Here is a 22,212-nt window from a genome sequence, read left to right as displayed (position 1 = left end):
TTTCTATCTGGCTGATAACTCTAACATCCTATTTGTCCATTATGGGTTTAATAACTCAAATAAAAATTATGCATCCTTTGTATTCAGCTTCACATTCAGAATCGTAAGTGAAGCACATAACTACATTTCATACTTCAAGTCGTTTTGAGGCACCCACCATATTATTACACCTTGCTCTTTATGCGTTTGCATCAGACGGTGATAAAACCAAAGCCACTGAAGGCTCAACGGCTTGTCAAATATCCAAGGAATATCCCCAATGTTCCACTCGCTCAATCGATGCACATCGCAAAGCACCTGAGAGTAACATCTCTGAAGAGAGTTCATGACCAAAACTTCGTTCAAAGAAACTAGTTCCAGAAAGGAGCAGTGAGTTGAAAGCGTATGGTTGAATGCAGTGCCTAGTGAAAGTACTGCACCCCCTACGACTCTTTGTCATTTTGCCACATTTCAGGTTTCAAACTTAATGTCACGATGCGATTCACCTGTGCCCGCTCCTTTGGCACCAACTGCCTCGGACTCTGATTGGCTCCCTGTCCCTATTTGAACCCACGTCTATCTGTCACCTGTTGTCAGTCTGTCTGCGAACCTCAGTGTACTCTAGGCAAGCTTTTTTGACCCTGACTCCCACCTGTTTTTGCTCCCGTCTGTTTTCCGGCTTCGACCCGTTTTTTGATCCTGACCACGTCTACTCTCTCTCCTGGCTTTCGACTTGTTTCCGATCCCGACCACGTTTTTTGCTCTCCTGTCCCGGCTACTGAGACGTTTTTTCCGTTCCTGACACCGCCATCGCTCGCCACCGAAGTCCCACTTCCGAATTCAGAGCGACCTGCTTCCCACATCCAGCAAACCCCGGATCGTGGGTGCAACCCTTTCCTTTCTTCCAATAAAACTGAGAGAAATGTAACGCGAGTGGGTCCTGTCTCCGTTCTGGTCCTGACACTTAAAGCTAAAAAATTTAAAGTACTTTCTAAGAATCAACAACACGTGAGACACGATCATGAAGTGGAACCAAATTATTTCAACGTTTAAATTATATTTGCAAAAGAAAACTGATATTGGCCTCTTGTTCTCTCAGCTCAACCAACTGACTTGAGAAGTTCCCTGATGACTTCTTAGCGATCCAATGTCGACTTCAATGACTAACAATGGCAAAGTACACATAAGTGTCAATAAATATCAATTCATATCAAATTGGAGAGAGCATAAGGCCACTGCAAACCTACAAAGACCTGACCGTCCCTCTTAACTTTTGGCCCAAACAAGAAGCAAACTAATCAGATAAGCAACCAGGAGGCCATTGATCACATTAGGATGATCTTCAGGCATACACAACTATTAGTCATATGCTACATGAATCTACCATTTATAGAAGAGTGGCAAGAAGAAAGCCTTTTCTGAAAGAAGACAATGAAAAGGCCTGTTTGGCATTAAGGAGAAGCCACATGTGAGACACAAATAACATGTGGAACAAGGTGCTCATGTAAAATGAGACCAAATTGAACAGAAGAATTAAGTTTGGTGGAAGATTAACACTACATCACCCAGAATACGCCACTGCTACTGTCAAACATGGTGATGGCAGCATCCTGTTCTGGGATTGCTTTTCTTTAACAAGTATTGGCAAGTCTGTTAGAGTTCATGGGGAGATGGATAATGCCAAATATAAATACATTTGGTTTATTTTTAGGATTTTGTCACACATGTTATTGATTCTTATAAAATACTTGAGTTTTATTATCTATAAGTTGGAGGCCTAAAATATGGAATGGCGTAAAACAATCATTGGGGGGCAATACTTTTGCAAGGCACGTATTTTAAATGTGTAATAATTAACCCATCCTGCTTTGAATGCAAAACAGATGATCTGCTTGATGCAGGAGTTGTTGGGAATGGTAAAAGTGTTTTTCAGGACAGGTGGACTCGCATGGTCCAGTCCGCTTCTGATTGCAAGCATGTTGTATTCTCAGGTTACTCATCTGCCTCAATCACAGAAAATTAAATTTTCAGTCTGACAAGCCGGCGAGAAGATATCAAAACCGGACCAACTGCAAGGTAAATTTATACGTACTTTTCAAACTATGGAATATACCAGGGGCGTCAAATTCACTTTAATTCAGGGGCCACATGTTAGAAAAACAACTCACACGGGGCAGAACTAGTAGATTAATGAGAAAGAAATAGAGGAAGCGAGAAAAAGAGAGAGAAGAAAAGAGAGAACAAGAGAAACACAGAGTAAAAGAGAGACAAAGAGAAAGAATGAGAGAGACTCACAGTTGCCATGGCGCCCAACTGGCATTGCCCGTGTGGCATCAGCTGCGGCTCGTTGACAGATTGGCTTTCCGTCTATTTGAGCTCAGTGCTCTCATTCTTCCTTTGTCAGTCCGTCAACGAACCTCTGCCCCGCAAGACGTGGGTCCTGTTTCCTGTCCTGTCCTGTTTTTGTATTTCCTGTCCGGTATTGTTCCTGTTGAGATTGTCCTGTTTAATATCAGTTTCCAGTTTCGTTCCCATCTAGTTTGTCCTGTTTGATTTCGATATCCGTCCAGTATCGACCCCATCCGTCCGATATCTGCTCGGGCAATTGGTATCGATCTCGTCGGCCTATGGCTTCCTATCATTCCACGCCAGACTGCTGCCTAACGTGCATGACTCCCCATTTCCCGTAAGATAAAAGGCTTGTGTGAGAAACATCACGCATTTTGGTCCTGATCCTGTTCCGGTTCATGACAGAAACGAAGAGAGAAAGGGAGCAAGAAAACGGGAGAATGTGAGTAAGAGAAAAGGAGAAAGGAAGAAAGGAAGAGAAATAGAGAAAGAGTTGAGGAAAAATAGAGAATGAGGAAAAAGGAGAAAGAGAGGGAAAAATAAATAGAAACGATGAGAGATAAAAAGAAAGAGAGAAAACATTTCTACTAAACCAGCTGATCCAGTTATACCATCAAAAGAATCATAACAAGGATTGATTGGTCACAACAATGATGGTAAGGATCTTGAAAAGGTCCCTAGAATATCTAAAATACAAGTACACACACACACACACACACACACACACACACACACACACACACACACACACACACACACACACACACACACACACACACACACACACACACACACACACACACACACACAACACACAGAGACGCAGCGTTGTTTTTCAGTCCTAATGGAGACATTCCGTTGACATAATACACTTTCTAGCTCCTTACCCTAACATTAACAATCGATTGCCTAAACCAGGGGTGTCAAACTCATTTTAACTCGGGGGCCACACGATAGAACAAACATTCTGTCGGGGGCCGGACTAGTAGATTAAAGAGAATGAAAAAGAGATACAGAAATAAGAGAAAGAGGGAGGGAAAAGGAGGGAGGGTGGGACAAAGTGAGACAAAAGAGATAAAAAAGAGAAGTCATGAGAGAGGGGGAAAGAAAGAGAGCGGAAGAAAGAAATCCAAACAGAAATAGAAAGACAGAAGAAGCGAAAAGAAAGCGCGAAGGGTAGGAAGAGAGAAAGATAAAAGAGAGAAAAGGAAAAAAGGAAGTTAGAGCAAAAGAAGTTAAAAGGATACAGAGAGAGAAAGAGACAGAGCAGCAAAGGAAGAGAAAAAGAGAGACACAGAAAGTTAAAGAGACAGAGAGTGGGAGAAAAGAGGTGGGAGAGAGAGAGAGAGAGAGAGAGAAAAGAAATAAAAGTACACTGTCTCTGTTCGAGGCACCTGGCTTTGGCAACATGTAGTTTACATATTTCAACCTGCAACTCATTTTTCTCTTGTGCTTCTTTGAGTGCTGTTTCGCGGGCCGGATTCAAGCCCTTAGCGGGCCTGATCTGGCCCGCGGGCCGCCTGTTTGACGCCTGTGGCCTAAACCAAAGGTCATTTCAAATACAAACCCTGTGTCTTAACCCTTAGTCCATGTCATAACCCCCAAAATGGGTTCGAGACACACTTCTAGCCCCAAAAAATCCTAATAACATCAAAATGTCCCAAAAAGGACTTCTAGGCTTTACAAATACATATTTCAAGCCACTGCCGGTCCCAGACCTGAGTAAACAAGATCAAATTGCATCAGGAGGGCAATCCCTTGTAAGCAATACACTTGAATGACTCACTGAGGAGATCCAATTTTTACTTTTTACATCCCATTGGTAGAGGCCGAGCTAAGTGTCAGAAAAGTCGAAAGAGGTGAAAATATGAAGGAATAATGTTTCTGTTTGTTGGTAACAGGTCGCAGCCCAAACAGAAGTCTCAAAAACAGGTAAGCAAATGTACCAAACGGACTTGGATTCAGTTATCTCTTTTTTTTTCAATTAAAAGCATTTGCGATTTGTGAAGATTGAATTGATAAAATGCTGTGATGTATCAACACATTAAGAACACACAAGCTATCTCTGAAAAACAGTATGAGATCACGTCCTCGTCCAATCGGGCTCCAGATGAACGTGAGCTCAGATGTCCTGCACATCAAATGATGTCTTTTTATCCCTCTGAAACTGAATTAATCACCTTCAGACAATGGGTGTGCTTACATATCGGCAATAAACTGGTTAGAAACTGAATAGCGCCACTGTTCTAAACATATAAAGGTATGCAAACAGGCACAATAATTGCATCAAAATCTGCGAGTATTCTGATTGCAGTGGCGTCAGTCCTTTTATTTTCCTATTACTTCTACATAAATACGCATTCGAGTAATCGTATCGCTCGCGCTGTTTCCCACTACCCAGATATTTGTATCCCGCAAAGCACTGTGGGACTTGTAGTACGCGCAAACTGCGGCTCACTCGTCAAAAACAAGCCTTGTATCTTGGTTGATTTCTTCGATACATTTCCATTTTAATTTCTGCCCCCTTGGTGAAAATACCATCTCTATATAGCGGATGCCACAGTTGTACCCATCCATAAATAGTGTTAGTCTATTTTTCTAGCCAGCCACAGTATCAACACAGTAATTTATAAGGACTTTTCCTAATGTTGATTGGAAATTTGACAATTCATTGTCAAGAACATGAACAGGATCAGGATCCAAATGTGGGACGTTTCTCACACAAGCCTTTTATTTTACGAGAAATGGGGAGTCCTGCACGTTAGGCAGCAGTCTGGCGTGGAATGATAGGAAGCCAGAGACTGTCGAGATCGATACCAATTGCCCGAGCAGGTATCGGACAGATGGGGTCGATATCGGACAGGACGCGAGAGACGGGATTGATATCAAAACAGGATATCGAAATTAGACAGGATAAACCAGACGGGAACGAAACTGGAAACTAATATTAAACAATGGGACAGACAGGATTGATATCAAAACAGGGTATTAAAATTAAACAGGACAAACCAGACGAGAACAAAACTGGAAACCGATATTAAACAACGGGACAGACAGGATTGATATCAAAACAGGTTATTGAAATTAAACAGGACAAATTAGATAGGAACGAAACAGGAAACCGATATTAAACAACGGAACAGACAGGAATGATAACAAAACAGGATATCGAAATTAAACAGGACAAACTAGACGGAAACAAAACTGGAAACCAATATCAAACAACGGGACAGACAGGACTAATATCAAAACAGGGTATCAAAATTAAACAGGACAAACTAGAAGGGAACAAAACTGGCAACCGATATTAAACACGACAAAATAAACGGGAACGATACCGCACCGGAAATACCAACAGGAAACAGGACCGAGTCAAAACACATGTCTTGCGGGGCAGAGGTTCGTTGTCAGACTGACAAAGGAAGAGTGAGAGCAGTGAGGTTTAATAGACGGAGAGCCAATTGGGCGCCATGGCAACTGTGACAGTGTGTCTATGCATCAGCTTTTGTATGTTATTTATTATAGCTACTAATGAGTACAGCTAAGATAATGCCACTAGAATTAAAAATACCGGTAATAGAATTGTGGTTCAGGTTTGATCAATACCATTTTTGTATATCTCTCTCTAATAAGGGCCCCTTTTATAACGCTATTAAAACAGTGCACAATGTCAGCACAATAGACTTTTCTTTTCAGTCAACAAGAGCATGCTGTGTGTTCTGTGTTGAAAAACACAAAGAGGAACTCATGGCGGGAGAATAACTGAGAAGCTGTCTATAATGGCCTACATAAAACAAACTCTGCAGAAAGAAAAACAGCAACACCTAAACATTAATTTCAGGTTTCTGTTTTTCAAACTATTGTAAATGTGTTAGTTACAGATAACAATGCGGTAAACCTCTACCCTTTCGTTTTTGCTCAGTGTAAAATGAAACATATAATTAAAACAGAAGTGCGATTAATTCAGCATTTTTCAGTAATTAATGATATGAATTAGATTTGTGCAGTCAGAAATTAATGCTTTAATGCTTTAACCTTGTTGTTGGATATAAGGATGCACAATAATTATCGGGCCAAGGGGAGTACATTGAGTTTTGTTTTGATTCTACAAAGTATTTTCGCCACCATGTCCACAAACGAGTGTCTTACTCGTAACCAAATGCTTTACTTTTCCGCAACAGACACAAAGTGTACATATTTACATATTTTGTCCTACTTTGGTGAGACTTCTACAGCTGTAATTAGCCAAACGTTACTTTAGCCCAGTGTAGCATTTGTATACAGAAGCTGCCTTACTTACGAAGATATACGTTCCGGACGATTGCTTGTAAGTTGATTTTGTTCGTAAGTTGCTTCAAGTGCTATATTTTGTATGTTTATGGTTTGTATAAGTATATGTAACCTGTATTCTTGTGTACTAAAAATAAACATTTAATAAAATAATATGCTCTATACAGATAAATAAAGTTGAGTTTAACTTACTTTTGGAAGATGTGCTTTAAAATGTCCTCTTGGCAAAAAAAAAGCAAATTGACCATTTTCTCAACCACATCAAGCTTTTTTATTACACTTTCATTTCAAAAGAAAAGACTCGTCTCTTCTTTACTATTTACACCAATCATATTCAATGGATGCACAGGATATTAAACAATAAAAATGTCAAAGTTCTAAGCACTGGAGATACAGTATGCAGATGCTGCCCTACTTACGAACGAGGTTCCAGACAATGGGCTTTAAGAGTTAGCCGACTTCCTCCTCTGTGGTAGAAAGTGGCCGAAAAAAAGGCGTCCCAACCATTTTCTCAACCGCATCACGCTTTCTTATTCCACTTTCATTTCAAAAGAAATGGCTCGCCTCCTCTTCACAATTTACACCAACCATATCGAATGGATGCACGAGATGTTAAACAATAAAAATGTCAAAGTTCTTAGCACGCTGGAGATTCAGGATAGTATGTTTACACACAAACTAGGAAGAGGAAGCGGATTTTTCTTCTTCGGGGTGGATGCTAGGTACGCTCTTACAGCGCCACACACCGGTAGTGGCAGAAAGAAGCACTACAGTAATGTCCTGTCCTCGGAAAAAGGTTCACACAATACAAAATCTAACTTACAGCAATGTCCGGATATTTTTCAACAGCCCGAAAAATGTTTTCGATATCTACCGTTTTTCGTAACTGGAATGTTCGTAAGTAGGGGAGCGTCTGTATCATTTTTCATTTATCAAAGCTACTAATGTGCACACTTGAGATAACTCAACTTGATAAGAATGTTTTTTTTAGCCAAGGCATGTGTGCCGTTATGTCACGAGACGTGGTGGCGTGGAAGGTGACCGGACCAGAACGGAGGCAGGAGGCATGAAGGGAGAACTCAAATGCGTTGACGATCCATAGGTTTTATTTAATAAAATAAAAGTCGCCCAATACTCCGAGGCAAAACAGAACAATACAGAGTTCCTCCGGCACGAACTCAACAGGACAAGGCATAACAGACTAAAACAGGACAAGGCATAACAGACCGGGATTGTGAATAATGAGTAATGAACCAGCAACCGCAGAACCCACAATGCAGCCTTAAGTAGCAGATCCACAATTAGTGGAACTGCTTTCAGCTGTTGCCCAGAGGGCGGGGCAGACTGGTCACCAAGGCGACCGTGACAGAGCCCCCCTCTTAAGGGACAGCTCCCGAGGTCCCAAAAAGAAAAAATTACAACCTCACGCCCCGGAATGTTGACGCTCGCGATTGGGGCAACCCCGCTCCCTCCTCCGAACACGCAGGAACGGGGAGAGGCAGGCGCCATCTGCGTCGGGCGGATCGGAATCGGCGCTCGGCAGGAAGGGGTTCTGGTGGGCAACTGGACAGGGGATAACAGACAGGCAGAACCGACGAGAACAGGACAGGCAAAATCAGAACAGGTAAACAGGACAGGCCTCTACAGAAGAGTCGCACTCAGGACAGGCCTCTACAGAAGAGTCGCACTCAGGACAGGCCTCTACAGAAGAGTCGCACTCAGGACAGGCCTCTACAGAAGAGTCGCACTCAGGACAGGCCTCTACAGAAGAGTCGCACCCAGGTCAGGCCGATGCAGAAGAGTCGCACCCAGGTCAGGCCGATGCAGAAGAGTCGTACTCAGGTCAGGCCGATGCAGAAGAGTCGTACTCAGGTCAGGCCGATGCAGAAGAGTCGCACTCAGGTCAGGCCGATGCAGAAGAGTCGCACTCAGGTCAGGCCGATGCAGAAGAGTCGCACTCAGGGGGTTCAGGTTCAGAAGAGTCAGACTCTGGGGGTTCAGGTTCAGAAGAGTCAGACTCTGGGGGTTCAGGTTCAGAAGAGTCAGACTCAGGGGGTTCGGGTTCAGAGTGGCAATTCAGACAGGACAGGCGGAATCAGAACAGGCAAGACATGAGAGAGTCAAAATCAGAACAGACAAGACATGAGAGAGTCAAAATCAGAACCGGCAAAACAGGAGGAGCGGAGTCGGACTGGCAGGCAGCGGAGTTGGAGTCGGCCCGACGGGCAGCGGAGTCGGCCCGACGGGCAGCGGAGTCGGAGTCGGGCTGGCACGCAGGGGAGACGGAATAGCAGGCAATCGGCACGGGAGTCGGGCAGGCAGGCATGAGAGTCGAACAGGCAGGCGTCAATTCTTCCCGGGACCCCATTCGAGGCACAGCAAGGGCCACGACGGGCGGGGCCGTGGTTCGAACGGGCAGGGAAGGCCAACTCAGTAGGCGCCTGCCGAACTGCGCTCTCCAGCTCTCCCAAAGTCGCGCTGGGATCGTTCGCTGAGTTCTATTTGTTGGCTGGTTCATTCTGTCACGAGACGTGGTGGTGTGGAAGGTGACCGGACCAGAACGGAGGCAGGAGGCATGAAGGGAGAACTCAAATGCGTTGACGATCCATAGGTTTTATTTAATAAAATAAAAGTCGCCCAATACTCCGAGGCAAAACAGAACAATACAGAGTTCCTCCGGCACGAACTCAACAGGACAAGGCATAACAGACTAAAACAGGACAAGGCATAACAGACCGGGATTGTGAATAATGAGTAATGAACCAGCAACCGCAGAACCCACAATGCAGCCTTAAGTAGCAGATCCACAATTAGTGGAACTGCTTTCAGCTGTTGCCCAGAGGGCGGGGCAGACTGGTCACCAAGGCGACCGTGACACGTTAAATAACATAGAGTTACATTTCTCTACTGGATATCTGTATAAAGTGCAGTGCACATATTTTATTATTTTGAATTCCGTTTGCAAATCTTCGCTATCATACATTTGCGTCACGTAAACCGCTAGCTATGAGAGACCCCTACATCCATAAACAACCAAATGTTACGTTTACTCAATGTAGTTTTCCTTCTGTATTAGCAACTCTATATATATTCTAATTTATAATGATGCAAATGTGGACAGCTAAGATAATGCCTGACAATGGGGCGCGGGTTTACCTTAAAACTTACAACTAAAACTTAAAACTAACAATATACCGTTTTTAGAATGGCGAAACCAAAATCTAGACCTTAATCTTATTGAGCAATACTTTTACAAGGCACGGTATATTTTAGCAAAACTCACACACACAAATATATATATATATATATATATATATATATATATATATATATATATATATATATATATATATATATATATATATATATATATATATATATATATATACTGGTATACATATATATATTTTTGCTGACTCTCTCATGTTTTATAAGTGAAATGTAATACTGCACATATCCACATGAAATTTCCTGTTTCCGCATTTAGGAGATATCAGGTCAAGACATCCCCCACTCTACACATTGGGGCGCCTACTCCAACACGTCTGTCCTGAACTCACCACTCCGTGGTAATATTTCTTGTCTGTTTCATTGAGTATGTTTACATGTCGACAATAATCTGATTTGAGTCAAGATATTATCTGTGTATCCATTATGTAAAACCACGTAAACACGCACTATGAATCGATTCAGATCTTGGTCCGACTTGGGGTATTCCGATTGCAATAGTTGGGTTAGTCAGTTCATTTTCCGATTGCTCATGCATGTATACGCATTCCAGTAATCCGATTGCTTGTGCAGTATATTTGATGCCAAAGAGCATGGTGGGACTTGAAGTACTGAGGCAAATGAAATATGGAAACTTAAGTTAACTCACTAAAAAACTCATGTGTATTGGTTAATTCCTACAGGACATTTCCAATTTTTTTTTGCCCCCACAGCAAAAACGCCACAGGTGTATCAAATCCCTATTGTATGCATCCACATATAGTGGTACAGTACCTCGGTAGTCAAACTACTATACATTCAAACAAATCGGTGTTTGACTAAAATCTGAACTCGAACTCCCAAACACGTGACCGAGTGAGATTAGCGGCTTTCTTGGCTACTTTAGCCCGATTGGGTAGCATCATTTCAAGAGAGTGTCAATTCGGCAATACATGTTGAGAATTGATTGTGATACTGCACTTTTTATACCCTATTTTTGCCGATAATAATAAGTCCCAAAATTAAGTAATAACAGGAAGGAATAGAAGAAAAGAGAAACGATCATGTTGAAGAATGAAATTATTTGACAATGTGTACAAGTGTCTCCCAAAGAACCACAGCACAAAGGGAAAGTAAATGCTTTAAAATGGTTTTATATGTTTATCGTTAAGATGTTTGGTCATTATTATCTATACTTTTAAATAATTATCGTTGTTTTCATTAAAATCATGAGTATTTATAGTTTAGGTACACATTTTATCAATATATTTGGTATTTTGGAAAGCGTAGGAACGTATAAAAATAAATACCATTATTTCTTATTGGAATGAATAATTCAGTATTCGGACAGATCTGTGGTTGAAAACGTATCCAGAATGGATTATGGCTGAGTACTGGGTATCACTGTGCACTGGATATTACAATTGCATCCATCCATATATAGTGTAAAGTATTGGGTGCCAGGGCAACTGTGACACAACTGCAATATATAACAAGAACGCTAAAGAAACACTTCAAAAATACTGCTACGGAAATACTTATTACAGAATATTATTACAAAAATATTACAGAAACAGAAATATTAATATGAAAACACTTCAAAAATCTTTTGACAAAAAGACTACAAAAATACCACAACAGTACAATCCTATAATACAAAAATATTACAAAATAAATAATGCATTAATACACCTACAGTAATACTACAAACAAACTAGAGATACCATGTTCCTTAGCAAGGTATTTTGATGAATTTCAGATTCAGATTCAGATTCAGATTCAGATATACTTTATTGTCATTCGTGTACACGTGTATACAGAACGAAATGTCGATACATCTGACCCGCACAGTTTCCTTGAGCTTCAGCCGGGATAGATAAGTTAACCCTGTCTCCGTCAGAATTATAGCGCAGCAGTTCGTCATCTTGCGGTTCGATGTTAGTTCCTAGTTGTAAATGGTCCAGTTTATTGTCCAGAGAGCGAACGTTGGAGAGGAAAATGGATGGGAGAGGCGTTTTGAAGGGTTTAGCCTTTAGCCTAGCGGTTAGCTCGGCCAGCTTCCTCCTCCGGTCACACCGCTCTCTTGCCACACTGCTTCGCTGCTTTGTAGGCCGCTGGGTCTTGTTGATGTAGCACTCCGAGGCTAAGTAACCACTCCCGAGTGGTCGTAGCACCGAGCGCTTGATTTCTGGATTATCGCCTATATTCATTGTTTCCAATACCTGTGACTTTATCCTCCCACGGTAGCAGAAGAAGTAGACCAATGACAACAATGGACGCAGTGAGGTGAAGGTAAACCGTGGGTTCCCCGACCAGCAGCCGAGCGCTAAAGAACCCGCCCGAAATCGAGACACTCAGTTCCTGGATCTCCAGAGGAGCGAGTTCCATATGTTGGAGCGGGAGCTTACCACAATCAATAAGCACCTTAACAACCTCCAAAGCGGCGTTTTCCAGCTTTTTGTTCCCATAGACGGCCACCTCCAGCGCTTCACCGACAACGCCGACTCGCCCACCCTCGGCCGCTCCAAGTGGTCTCTGCGAAAAAAAAATAAAAAATTCTTGAATGTCTCGAAAATACTCACTGGAACACGGAGGAGGGAGCGTAAATAGCTCTACTGGTTGACAACCTCTCACAGTGCCTTGAAAGAGAATCGGGCCAGCAGGTCATCAAATGTGATAATAAACCTCTTGGTTGCTTCTCCGATTAGTTGTTTTCTTGTTTGGGCCAAAAGTCTAAAGGGACGGCCAGGTCTTGGTAGGTTTGCAGTGGTTTCTTGCTCTCTCCATACTTTTGCAAAACCTACATGTCTGTTTTTAATATATAATATAATGTTGAATTAATTTGGTTCCACCTCACGACTGTCACGCATATTGTCGATTCTTCATAGATATTTTCCTTTTTTTTGGCTAGAAGTTTGCAGATTAAAATGTGGCAATATGAAAGTTCTTGAAGGGCCACTACTTTTGCTCGGCACAGTTTTGTAAAATTCCTCTTCCTCTTTTACTAAGAAAATAATTGTGTTTTGTATTTAGTAAATAAACTTGTTTACGCAAATCTGTAAGGGGAGCAATTGGATGCTATGTAGCTTTCCTTAACTTTCTATTTAGTTGGCTTTTGACTCTTTTAGCTAGTTATCTGGCTATCTTTTTACCTTTGTAGCTAGCTATGCTCCCACCTTTTAAGCAATTTGGCAAGCTATCTAGCTAGCTTTTTGCAATTTTTGCATGCTATCTAGGTATCATTTGACCTTTTTTGGTAGTTATTCAAATTGATTTCACCCTCCTTTCTGGCTAGCTCGCTAGCTTTCTTTAACTTTCTATCCGGCTTTTTAGTAAGCTTTTTAGTTAGCTTTTTACTCTTTTAGCTAGCTACCTTTTTAGCTTTGTAGTTAGCTATGTTCCCACCTTTTAAGCTATTTAGCAACTTATCTAGCTAGCTTTTTACATGTTTTGCATGCTATCTAGCTGTCATTTGCGCTTTTTTTGGTAATTATCAAAATTGATTTCGCCCTACTTTCTGGCTTGCTCTCTAGCTTTCTTTAACTTTCTATTTAGTTGGCTTTTTACTCCTTTAGCTAGCTCTCTGGCTACCTTTTTAGTTTTGTAGCTAGCTATATTCCCACCTTTTAAGCCTTTTAGCAAGCTATCTAGCTAGCTTTTTACACTTTTGCATGCAATTTCGCTGTCATTTGCGCTTTTTTTGGTAATTATCAAAATTGATTTCGCCCTACTTTCTGGCTTGCTCTCTAGCTTTCTTTAACTTTCTATTTAGTTGGCTTTTTACTCCTTTAGCTAGCTCTCTGGCTACCTTTTTAGTTTTGTAGGTAGCTATGTTCCCACCGTTTAAGTCTTTTGGCAAGCTATCAAGCTAGCTTTTTTTGCATACTATCTAGCTGTCATTAGACCTTTTTTGGTAGTTATCAAAATTGATTTTGCCCTCCTTTCTAGCTAGCTAGCTTTCTTTAACTTTCTATCTGGGTATTTAGTTGTTTTTTTTACTCTTTTAGCTAGCTATCGCTATCAAGCTACCTTTTGAGCTATTTAGCACACCATCTACTATAAGCTAAGTTGCTATTTCAAAAAATGTATATCAAACTGAGTGCCCATCGCGCAAACGACTAACAAAAAATAGCTATATGCTCAAAAAAGGCTGGAGACCCCTGCCGTAAAGTATAAACTTAAGGCGGGAACGCTGTATCCCGGGGGTCTACTGTGTATTCCTCCAGGCTTAGTGATAAAAACAAGATTGTATTTCTATTGGCCATCCGGCCCAGACCTGAAAGTATTTTTGGGCTTCCTACCAGGGAACAGATCTTCATTTACATCGTCTGGCTTGTATGTATAGGTGGTTTTCATCACCTCGTGAAAAAAAAAATCACGTTCGCCGTCCTTCCCATTGGACGTTAAGGGACCGTTTGTTTGCTGTCAATCATTTTTAACGAGGTGCCGATTAGCATCTCTCGAGAGGTCGTGCCTTGGCTTTTGAGGCGGCCCGCATGCTCATGAGCGTACTTCTCCGTTGACAGGAAAACCCGAGTCGGCGATTGCGGTGCTCGAGGATGTGAGCGTACTCAATCAAATAAGAGAGTCTGTTTCCGGGAAAACATACTAGCTCAAGAACTCACGTGGCGTTAATACCAGCCAGTAGCATATTACGCAGCTTTTATTTTATAGTGCATGTGTTTTGTGTATGATGTGTATGTTTTCTAGTTGACATCTTAGGATTGCTATTGATTTTGGTAGATGTTTGTAAAGTATGACCATCACTTCAGGGAAAAAACAGGAAGTAGGCTGGAAAAAAAAACAAGCGTTTTGGGTGTAGTTACACTTCTGACCATAGGTGGCAGTCATGAGTGAAAAAAAACGCTTTAAAGCCCCTATGTCAGGGGTGTCAAACTCATCTTAGCTGAGGGGCCACACCATAGAAAAAGCACACTCGCTGGGGCCAGACTACTGAAAGACAAAGAAAGGAAGGAAGGAAAGAAGGAACGAAGGAAAGAAGAAAAGAAAGAAAGAAAGAAAGAAAGAGGAAGAAAGAAAGAAAGATAAAGAAGGAAAAGAGCAAGAGGGATAAAGGGGAGAAAGAGAGATAGACAGAAGGGGGAGAACAAAAGTAAGAAAGAGAGAAAGAAACAGAGAAATAAAAAGAGAAGGAGAGAGATGAACAGAATAGAAAGTGAGAAATAATGAAAGAGAGACAGGAAGCAAGAAAGGAAGGGCCATGGAGAATAAAGATATTGAGAGAGAAAAAGAGAGAAAATGAGAGAGAAAAAGGGTAGAAAAAAAGATAAGAGGGTGGAAAAATAAGAGAGAGATAAAAAGAGACAGAAGACAGAGAGAGAAAATGAGAAAAGAGAGAGAGAACGGAGAGGGATAATAAATGGAGACACAGGGAAAGAGACGGAGAAAGAGAGAGCCGAAAAGAGTGAAAAGTAGAGAAAGAGAGAAAAATAAAAGGTAGAAAGAGATAGAGAAAACAAATAGAGCGAATGAGAGAGAAAAAGAGATGGAAAGAGAAAGAAAAGAAAAATAGAAATGAAGAGACCTGATAGAAAGAAAGATGAAGAAAGAAGTGAGTGAGAGAAGAGAAAAGAGAAAGAGGAGGAAAAAGGAGATATAGAAAAGTAGATGGGAGAGAGTAAAATTAATAAAAAGAGCAAAGCGAAAGAAAGACAGAGTGAAAAAGAGAAAAATAGAGATAAACACATCTAGGGTTGCTTTGGGAATGGTGCTTGTTTCTGGTGATATCTGGTGGACGTATTTAAAACTGCAGCTCATTTTTCTCTTGCACTTCTCTAGGCGTTGTCTCGTTGTCTTGCGTTCACTTCGAATGCAAAGCTACAACTCCATCCTAAGGTACAATTTTAGCGGTGAATTATTACACATTGTCACTTAAAAATAGCTGGGTATTGTTTGGCCTGAACCAGAAAAAAACAAGGCTGTTCGCACCCAAGTCAAGGAATTAGATAAATAAACAAAATGGTACCTTCCTGTTGACACTTGGATGAACTTAGCAAATGTATCAGTCAATCCATCCTTTTATTTTAGCATTATATTGTAAACAAAAGCATTCATAGTATATCCTTTTCTCTCTAGGTCAGGGTCAGGGAAAGCAGAGACAATTTGAGGAAGGGGATATTTCTACTAGCACTTCCATACTCACTTCATCTGAAGCTAAAAATGGAGGCCAGGACCAATTAGATTCGAATCAAAGTGGACACAAACACAAATGCTAACAGCCAGCTGCAGATGCTCCGGATAAGGGACATCGTAAACTTCCTGTGTGGAAGCGTTTCTCTTAATGCGCGCTACCCTTCATGGGAATGTTTTGCTGCCCCCCGTTGATTTCCCATCATACTGTTTAATGCGTTTCCTTTGGACTGGTGTACATGTTTATGATAGTAAACGTACACACATTGAAAAGCATTCCAACAATGTCACACGGGTACTAAAATTGAGGACAGTTGGATGATAATGAGCGCTTTGTTTCTCGGGTATTAAAATCTGGAATTTGTCCGTCACTTGCGAGACCTACACAAAGAAAGTTCTTCATTCTTAAAGGAGCCTCCTCAGGAGAGTGTGGGAAACCAACTCGTGCATTCGGTCCCATGTGAACACATTAATCCTTGTCATGAGCTAGGCACAGAGCCTTGCGAAGACTTCAAGGGTAAGTCAGCTCGATAAATGGTAAATGGTGAATGGTCTGCATTTATATAGCGCTTATCAGGCCAATGAAGATTTCTCAAAGCGCTTTACAATGTGCTTCACACTTACCCATTCACACACACACTCACACACCAATAGCGGCCAGGCAGCCATGCAAGGCGCCGACCTGCTTTATTGGGGGCATTAGGGATTCATCTGACGTTTATTCATCAAGATCAGGAACAGACGGGTGGACAAACGGGTGCAAAAAAGGAGACAGGAGGGAGTCAGGGTCAAAATGCTTGCCTTGTCACAACAGAGGTTCGCTGACGGACTGACAACCGGAGAGTGAGAGGACTGGGCTTAAAAAGGGGCAGGGAACCAATCAGGTAGCCAGCTGCGGCTGGCGCCAAATGAGCGGGCACAGGTGATCCGAATCAGTGATCATGACATATCCTATATTGAAAAATGACATTGTGTAAATATTCTCTTAAATATATGATCTGTGACTGAATCAAGGATAGTTTTGCTTTAAACTAATGATTCAATGACATTTATATTTTCTTATTTTTCTAATACTACCACTATTATTATCATTTAGTTTGTCTTAATAGACTTCCATAGTGGGACAAACCCAATCCCTGCGTCGATTTGAATACTTCTTTCTGGGTCGTTTTACATCAAATTGACCCAATTCTTTAGATTGTTCTAAACATAATAACCAAGACCGTTTATTTTGAAATGAACACATTTTGGGGGATGTTGGTCACGGTTGCCATGGCGCCCAATTGGCCCCGCCCCTGTGGCGCCAGCTGCAGCTTGTTGACAGATTGGCACCCTGTCAGTATTAAACTCTGTCCTGTAAGTCCCCTTTTGTCGGTCCGTCTGCGAATCTCCGTTTTTACACGGCAAGCCCTTTTTCGCCCGTCTTGTGTTCTTCCTCCTGTTTTTCTCCCGCTACGATCTGTTTGATCTCGACCACGTCTGCTCTCCCGTCCCGAATTACGACCTGTTTTGATCTCGACCACGTCTGTTCTCCCGCCCCGAATAACGATCCGTTTTTGATCTCGACCACGTCTACTCTCCTCTCCTGGTTTTTGTCTTTTTTCCATTCCCCGCACTGTTACACTTCCTCGTCTGAGCAACCTACTCCCCGCGAACAGCGATCTCCGGATCGTGTGTGCACTCCTTTCCCTTCTTCCCAATAAAACTGTGAGAAACGTTACGCAAGTGGGTCCTATCTCCGTTCTGGTCTTGACAATGTTAGTAAAAACAATCATTTTCTGCAGAATTCTCTCGCACAAAAAAACATTACACAATTTGTTGCGGGTTGGTTTTGCAAAACAACACAGGACGTTCAATTAAATCGATTGAAGTATTGGGCTGGTCATGACCAACATTTTAGTTATTTTAACCCAAAAGCGAACTGTTAAAACATTTGGGTAAAAAATTGATTAATTTTACCAATTTATCAGGGTGATTTTACACAAACTGACCAAAATTGTCAGGAGCGGAATGGAAACAGGACCCAATTGTGTAACGTTTACCACAAGTTTTATTGAAGGCAAGAGGAAGGGTTGCTGGATGCGGGAAGCAAGTCGCTCTCGAACTCGGATTGTGATCCGAACACGGAAGTGGATCTTCCGTAGAGAGCAATGGCGGTGCCAGGGTGGGAAATACGGGTCGGTAGCCGGGACTGGGAGAGCAAGGCATGGTCAGGATCCAAACAGGTCGTAGCCGGAGACAGACGGGAGCAAAAACGTGACAGGTGGGATTCAGGGTCATAAAAGGCTTGCTTAGTATACACTGAGGTTCTCAGACGGACTGACAACAGGGGATTGACAGGACTGAGTTTAACTAGGGACAGGGAGCCAATAAGAGCCCACAGCGGTCGGGCACAGGTGAGTCACATCGGTAATTATGACAGAAATATTTTGGTTGTTCTAAACAAAATGACCCAGACTGTTTAGAATTAACCTGGGTCTCTGCAAAATAACAGGATGTCGGACCTAATCAACTTAAATATTGGGTTGGTGGTATTTGCCCCCCCCCCCTAGCCCTTTCTTTTTTATTAGACATTTCTTAGGTTACATAAAGTATTCCAACCTTAAGAGGGTGTGAAAATCAAGGACCAGCAACATGTTTGCTCAATGCAATCCTAGGTGGAGACTAACTGCAATGATGCAAACAGTGACATTATATACATTTTACTTTGGACCCGAATATTTTTCCCTCTGGATTCCTTTCAATTACTTTGCCATCTCTTTCATCTTGGATTTATTGTTTGTAAAATGAAGAGAGGGCTAGAAAAACGTCAACATATTTGAAGGTCAGCGTGCACAAAACAGAAGGACATTAATATTGGAACCAGCGGTGCTGAGTTTTAATGTCTTGGTCTCCGAGTTTTACGAGGGAGCGAAAGTTCAGCGATCATTCTGCGAGACCCCGTCTGCAACATTTCCACCTGCAGTCTCATTTCTCCCCACCGCAAGCCAGACGATTTCTTGCACAATCCATCATTTTAGGACTTGAAAACATGGACACACACACAAACACAGGTGGAGTTTCCAGCCGAGGGTTGCCAGGTTATTTCGAAATGTAAAGGGTTGCCAGCTAATTTACCAGCAGTTGGAGGCGGTTTGTGGACATTGGTAGTTTCCCCAAAACAACGCTGCAAACAAAAATAATTGACTCCTTTTACATTTTCCTTCATCTGTCAAGAGCAGAACAGAAGGAGGACCCAGATGCGTAACGTTACTCACAAGTTTATTGAAATAAAGATGAAAGTCAGTGCCCGCGATCCGGTGCTCGCTGGACGCGGAAGCAAGCCGCTCACGGGATCGGAGCGTGTTCTGAATGCGGAAGTGGATCTTCCGGAGCGGGAGCTCGTAGCGTAGCCAGACGGAAGAACAGGTCTTTAGCCGGGAACGGAGATCAAACATGGTCAGGGCCAAAAAACAGGTCGTAACAGGAGACAAATGGGGAAATCAGGAACAGACAAGTGGAAAACGGGTGACAAAAACGGAACCGAGTCCCGTGTGAAAACAGAGGTTTGCTGACGGACTGACAACAGGCGAGTGAAAGGACTGAGATTAAATAGGACGGGGAACCAATCAGGTAACCAGCAGGAGCTGACACCAAGCGAGCGGGCACAGGTGAGTGTCATGAGTAATTATGACACCATCTTAATTTCAAGTCAAAAAAAATAATGTGCACAATATTCTGAAATAATTTTATTTATTTCAATTTTAATTATTTTTATTTGAAATTTCAGAAAAACAAAAGTAATCCTTAAAAGTCCTAAATGATTTCCAAAAAGTGGAGTCAATAAAATCATTTTTATAAAAAAAGGGTGAATTTATCTTTTAAAATATTTAATCATTAATCATTTTTGTTTATATATAATTAAAAAACAAATAGTCAAATTAGACAAAGAGTGAAAAGATAGCGTCATTGTATTTTTGTTCTGCACATAGAAACGACCATACTCACTTTTAAACATATGGCCATGTTTATATTCCTTATTTTTCAAATGTTATGATGCAAAACAGTACCTGTCATTTAATAGGGTCATTCATTACGCACTTCCATTAATATGTGAGGAATTTCAAAGGACATGCCCAACAACATGAAAGAAACACATCATCTCAACACAGGAAATGAAACCAAGATTTCAAACCCGAACCACATGACCGTGAGGCAGACGCGCTAATCGTTTCTGCACCAGACTTTGAAGCGTACCTTTAAAAAAGGTCGGCTTCAAGTAAGATGGAGCTTCAGGTATGAGATGGCTGCTTACACTTAAATTGTTTGGAAGCCACGAAAAAATGTTTAAATATGTCAGGACCAGAACGGAGACAGGACCCACTTGCATTGGAAGAAAGGGAAAGGGTTGCGCCCACGAACCGGTAATTGCTGGACGCGGGAAGCAGGTCGCTCTGAACGTGGAAGAGGATCTCCTGTGGTGAGTGATGGCGGTGTCTGGAATGTAAAAACGGGTTAGTAGCCGGAACAGGAGAGCAAAAAAGTGGTCGGCGTCGTAAGCGAGTCGTAAGCCAGGAAAGGAGAGTAGACGAGGTCGGGGACAAAAAGAGGTGGAAAGCCGGGACGGGAGAGTAGACGTGGTCAGGATCCAAAATGGGTCGAAGCCGGGGGACAGACGGCAGCAAATAACCGGGACAGGTGGGAGTCATGGTCGAAAAAGGCTTGCCTAGTGTTAACTGAGGTTCGCAGACAGACTGACAAAAGGGGACAGACAGGAGTGGGTACAAGTACTGATCGGGAGCCAATCAGAGTCCGAGGCAGTTGGCGCCAAAGGAGCGGGCACAGATGATTCACATTGGTGAACATGACAATATATATATATATATATATATATATATATATATATATATATATATATATATATGGAGCTATATATATATATATATATATATATATATATATATATATGGGCAGCACGGCGGCGCAGTGGTTAGCGCTTGTGCGGCACAGTTCATGTCATGGGAACCTGTCGTGGGTTCAAATCCAGCTCCAGACTACCTGTGCGGAGTTTGTATGTTCTCCCCGTGCTTGCGTGGGTTTCCTCCGGGCACCCCGGTTCCTAGGTGTGAATGAGCGAATGAGTTGTCTGTCCCTGTGTGCCCTGCGATTGGCTGGCAACCAGTTCAGGGTGTCCCCTGCCCACTGCCTGGAGATGGCTGGGATGGGCTCCAGCCCCCCCGCGACCCTAATGAGGATAAGCGGTACTGCTAATGAGATGAGAGATGAGATGATATATATATATATATATATATATATATATATATATATATATATATATATATATACGCTTGCTTGGTGTTACTGGCTTCTCGCCAGAGGTCAGAAATTGGACAAAATTGAATTGTGAGCTCCTTTGGTAAAAAAGCTCTATGTGTATTGGTTGTGAAGGGTTATCAACTTTGGGACAGCATCCAGCTCCCCTTTTTTCCTTTCTTCCTTTCCTCCAGCTGGACGCCACAGGAATCAACTTAACTGTATTTGTTCACATGAACAACGTATCATTGAAATTTCCATTGTTTAAAATGTCAAAAAATGATGTCAAAAGGGGCATTGAAGCCTACAATGGCCCTAATTAAATCATTTGAAGTGATCAAATTGTATTGTTCGCAACTGGGCCTTTTATCTCTTATTCATGAAACAAAGGACATTCAGGGGTCACCTTGGCAACCCCCCTCAGGAGGCCGGCAAGAGCGGTGTGAGAGCGACTGCTCCTTACCCCGCAATTTAGCTCTGATCCAGCCAGCGGCCAAGGCTGTCCTGTGAGCAAGGAGCGAAAAAGTTTTGCTAAGAAAGAAGCCGAGAGCTTGAGATTGCTAAGCATGAAGAAAAGAACACACTCTTGAGTCGGAGATTTAGGTTTTCTAGAGCCCTTCCATCGGAGGTGTGTGCTTCCAGGATCGGCTCAGGAAGGAATCACGCTCCCCCGATGGCTCGAGACTCATTTATTTGGGAACACAGACATAAAACAACATCTGATTGTTTTAAGTGAGATCACGTCAATACATGAAACAAATCTGGTTGGTTTAGACAGAAAACACATGTTTAAATAAATTGAATAATGCTGAATGCTAGATGGCGTTCAAACATAATAACTCAATAAGAAAAGTGAAACTTTGTAACACAAAAGGTACAATGCGTCGCTGAGAAATCAAAGCAATGGCAAAGGGAGGCAAACTCTTTCCCGCACTTCCCAGCACC

At 42.1% G+C, this 22,212-nt stretch overlaps 1 protein-coding gene across 1 annotated transcript in view; it reads right to left on the bottom strand.

Moving 5' to 3' along the window:
• LOC148363057 (uncharacterized) overlaps window positions 1-22,212 on the bottom strand; it is a 45,300-nt gene that overhangs the window by 11,659 nt on the left and 11,429 nt on the right. The window contains exon 2 of the mRNA XM_088339368.1: window positions 12,250-12,360. Within this exon, the coding sequence (XP_088195494.1) occupies window positions 12,250-12,360 (111 nt within the window). The remainder of the gene's footprint in view (window positions 1-12,249; window positions 12,361-22,212) is intronic.

This window comes from Urocampus carinirostris, chromosome 7 (genome assembly GCF_059441175.1).
Source record: "Urocampus carinirostris isolate Australia breed hairy pipefish chromosome 7, RoL_Ucar_1.0, whole genome shotgun sequence".
NCBI lineage: Eukaryota > Metazoa > Chordata > Actinopteri > Syngnathiformes > Syngnathidae > Urocampus > Urocampus carinirostris.
This window is presented reverse-complemented; position numbering and strand designations above follow the sequence as displayed.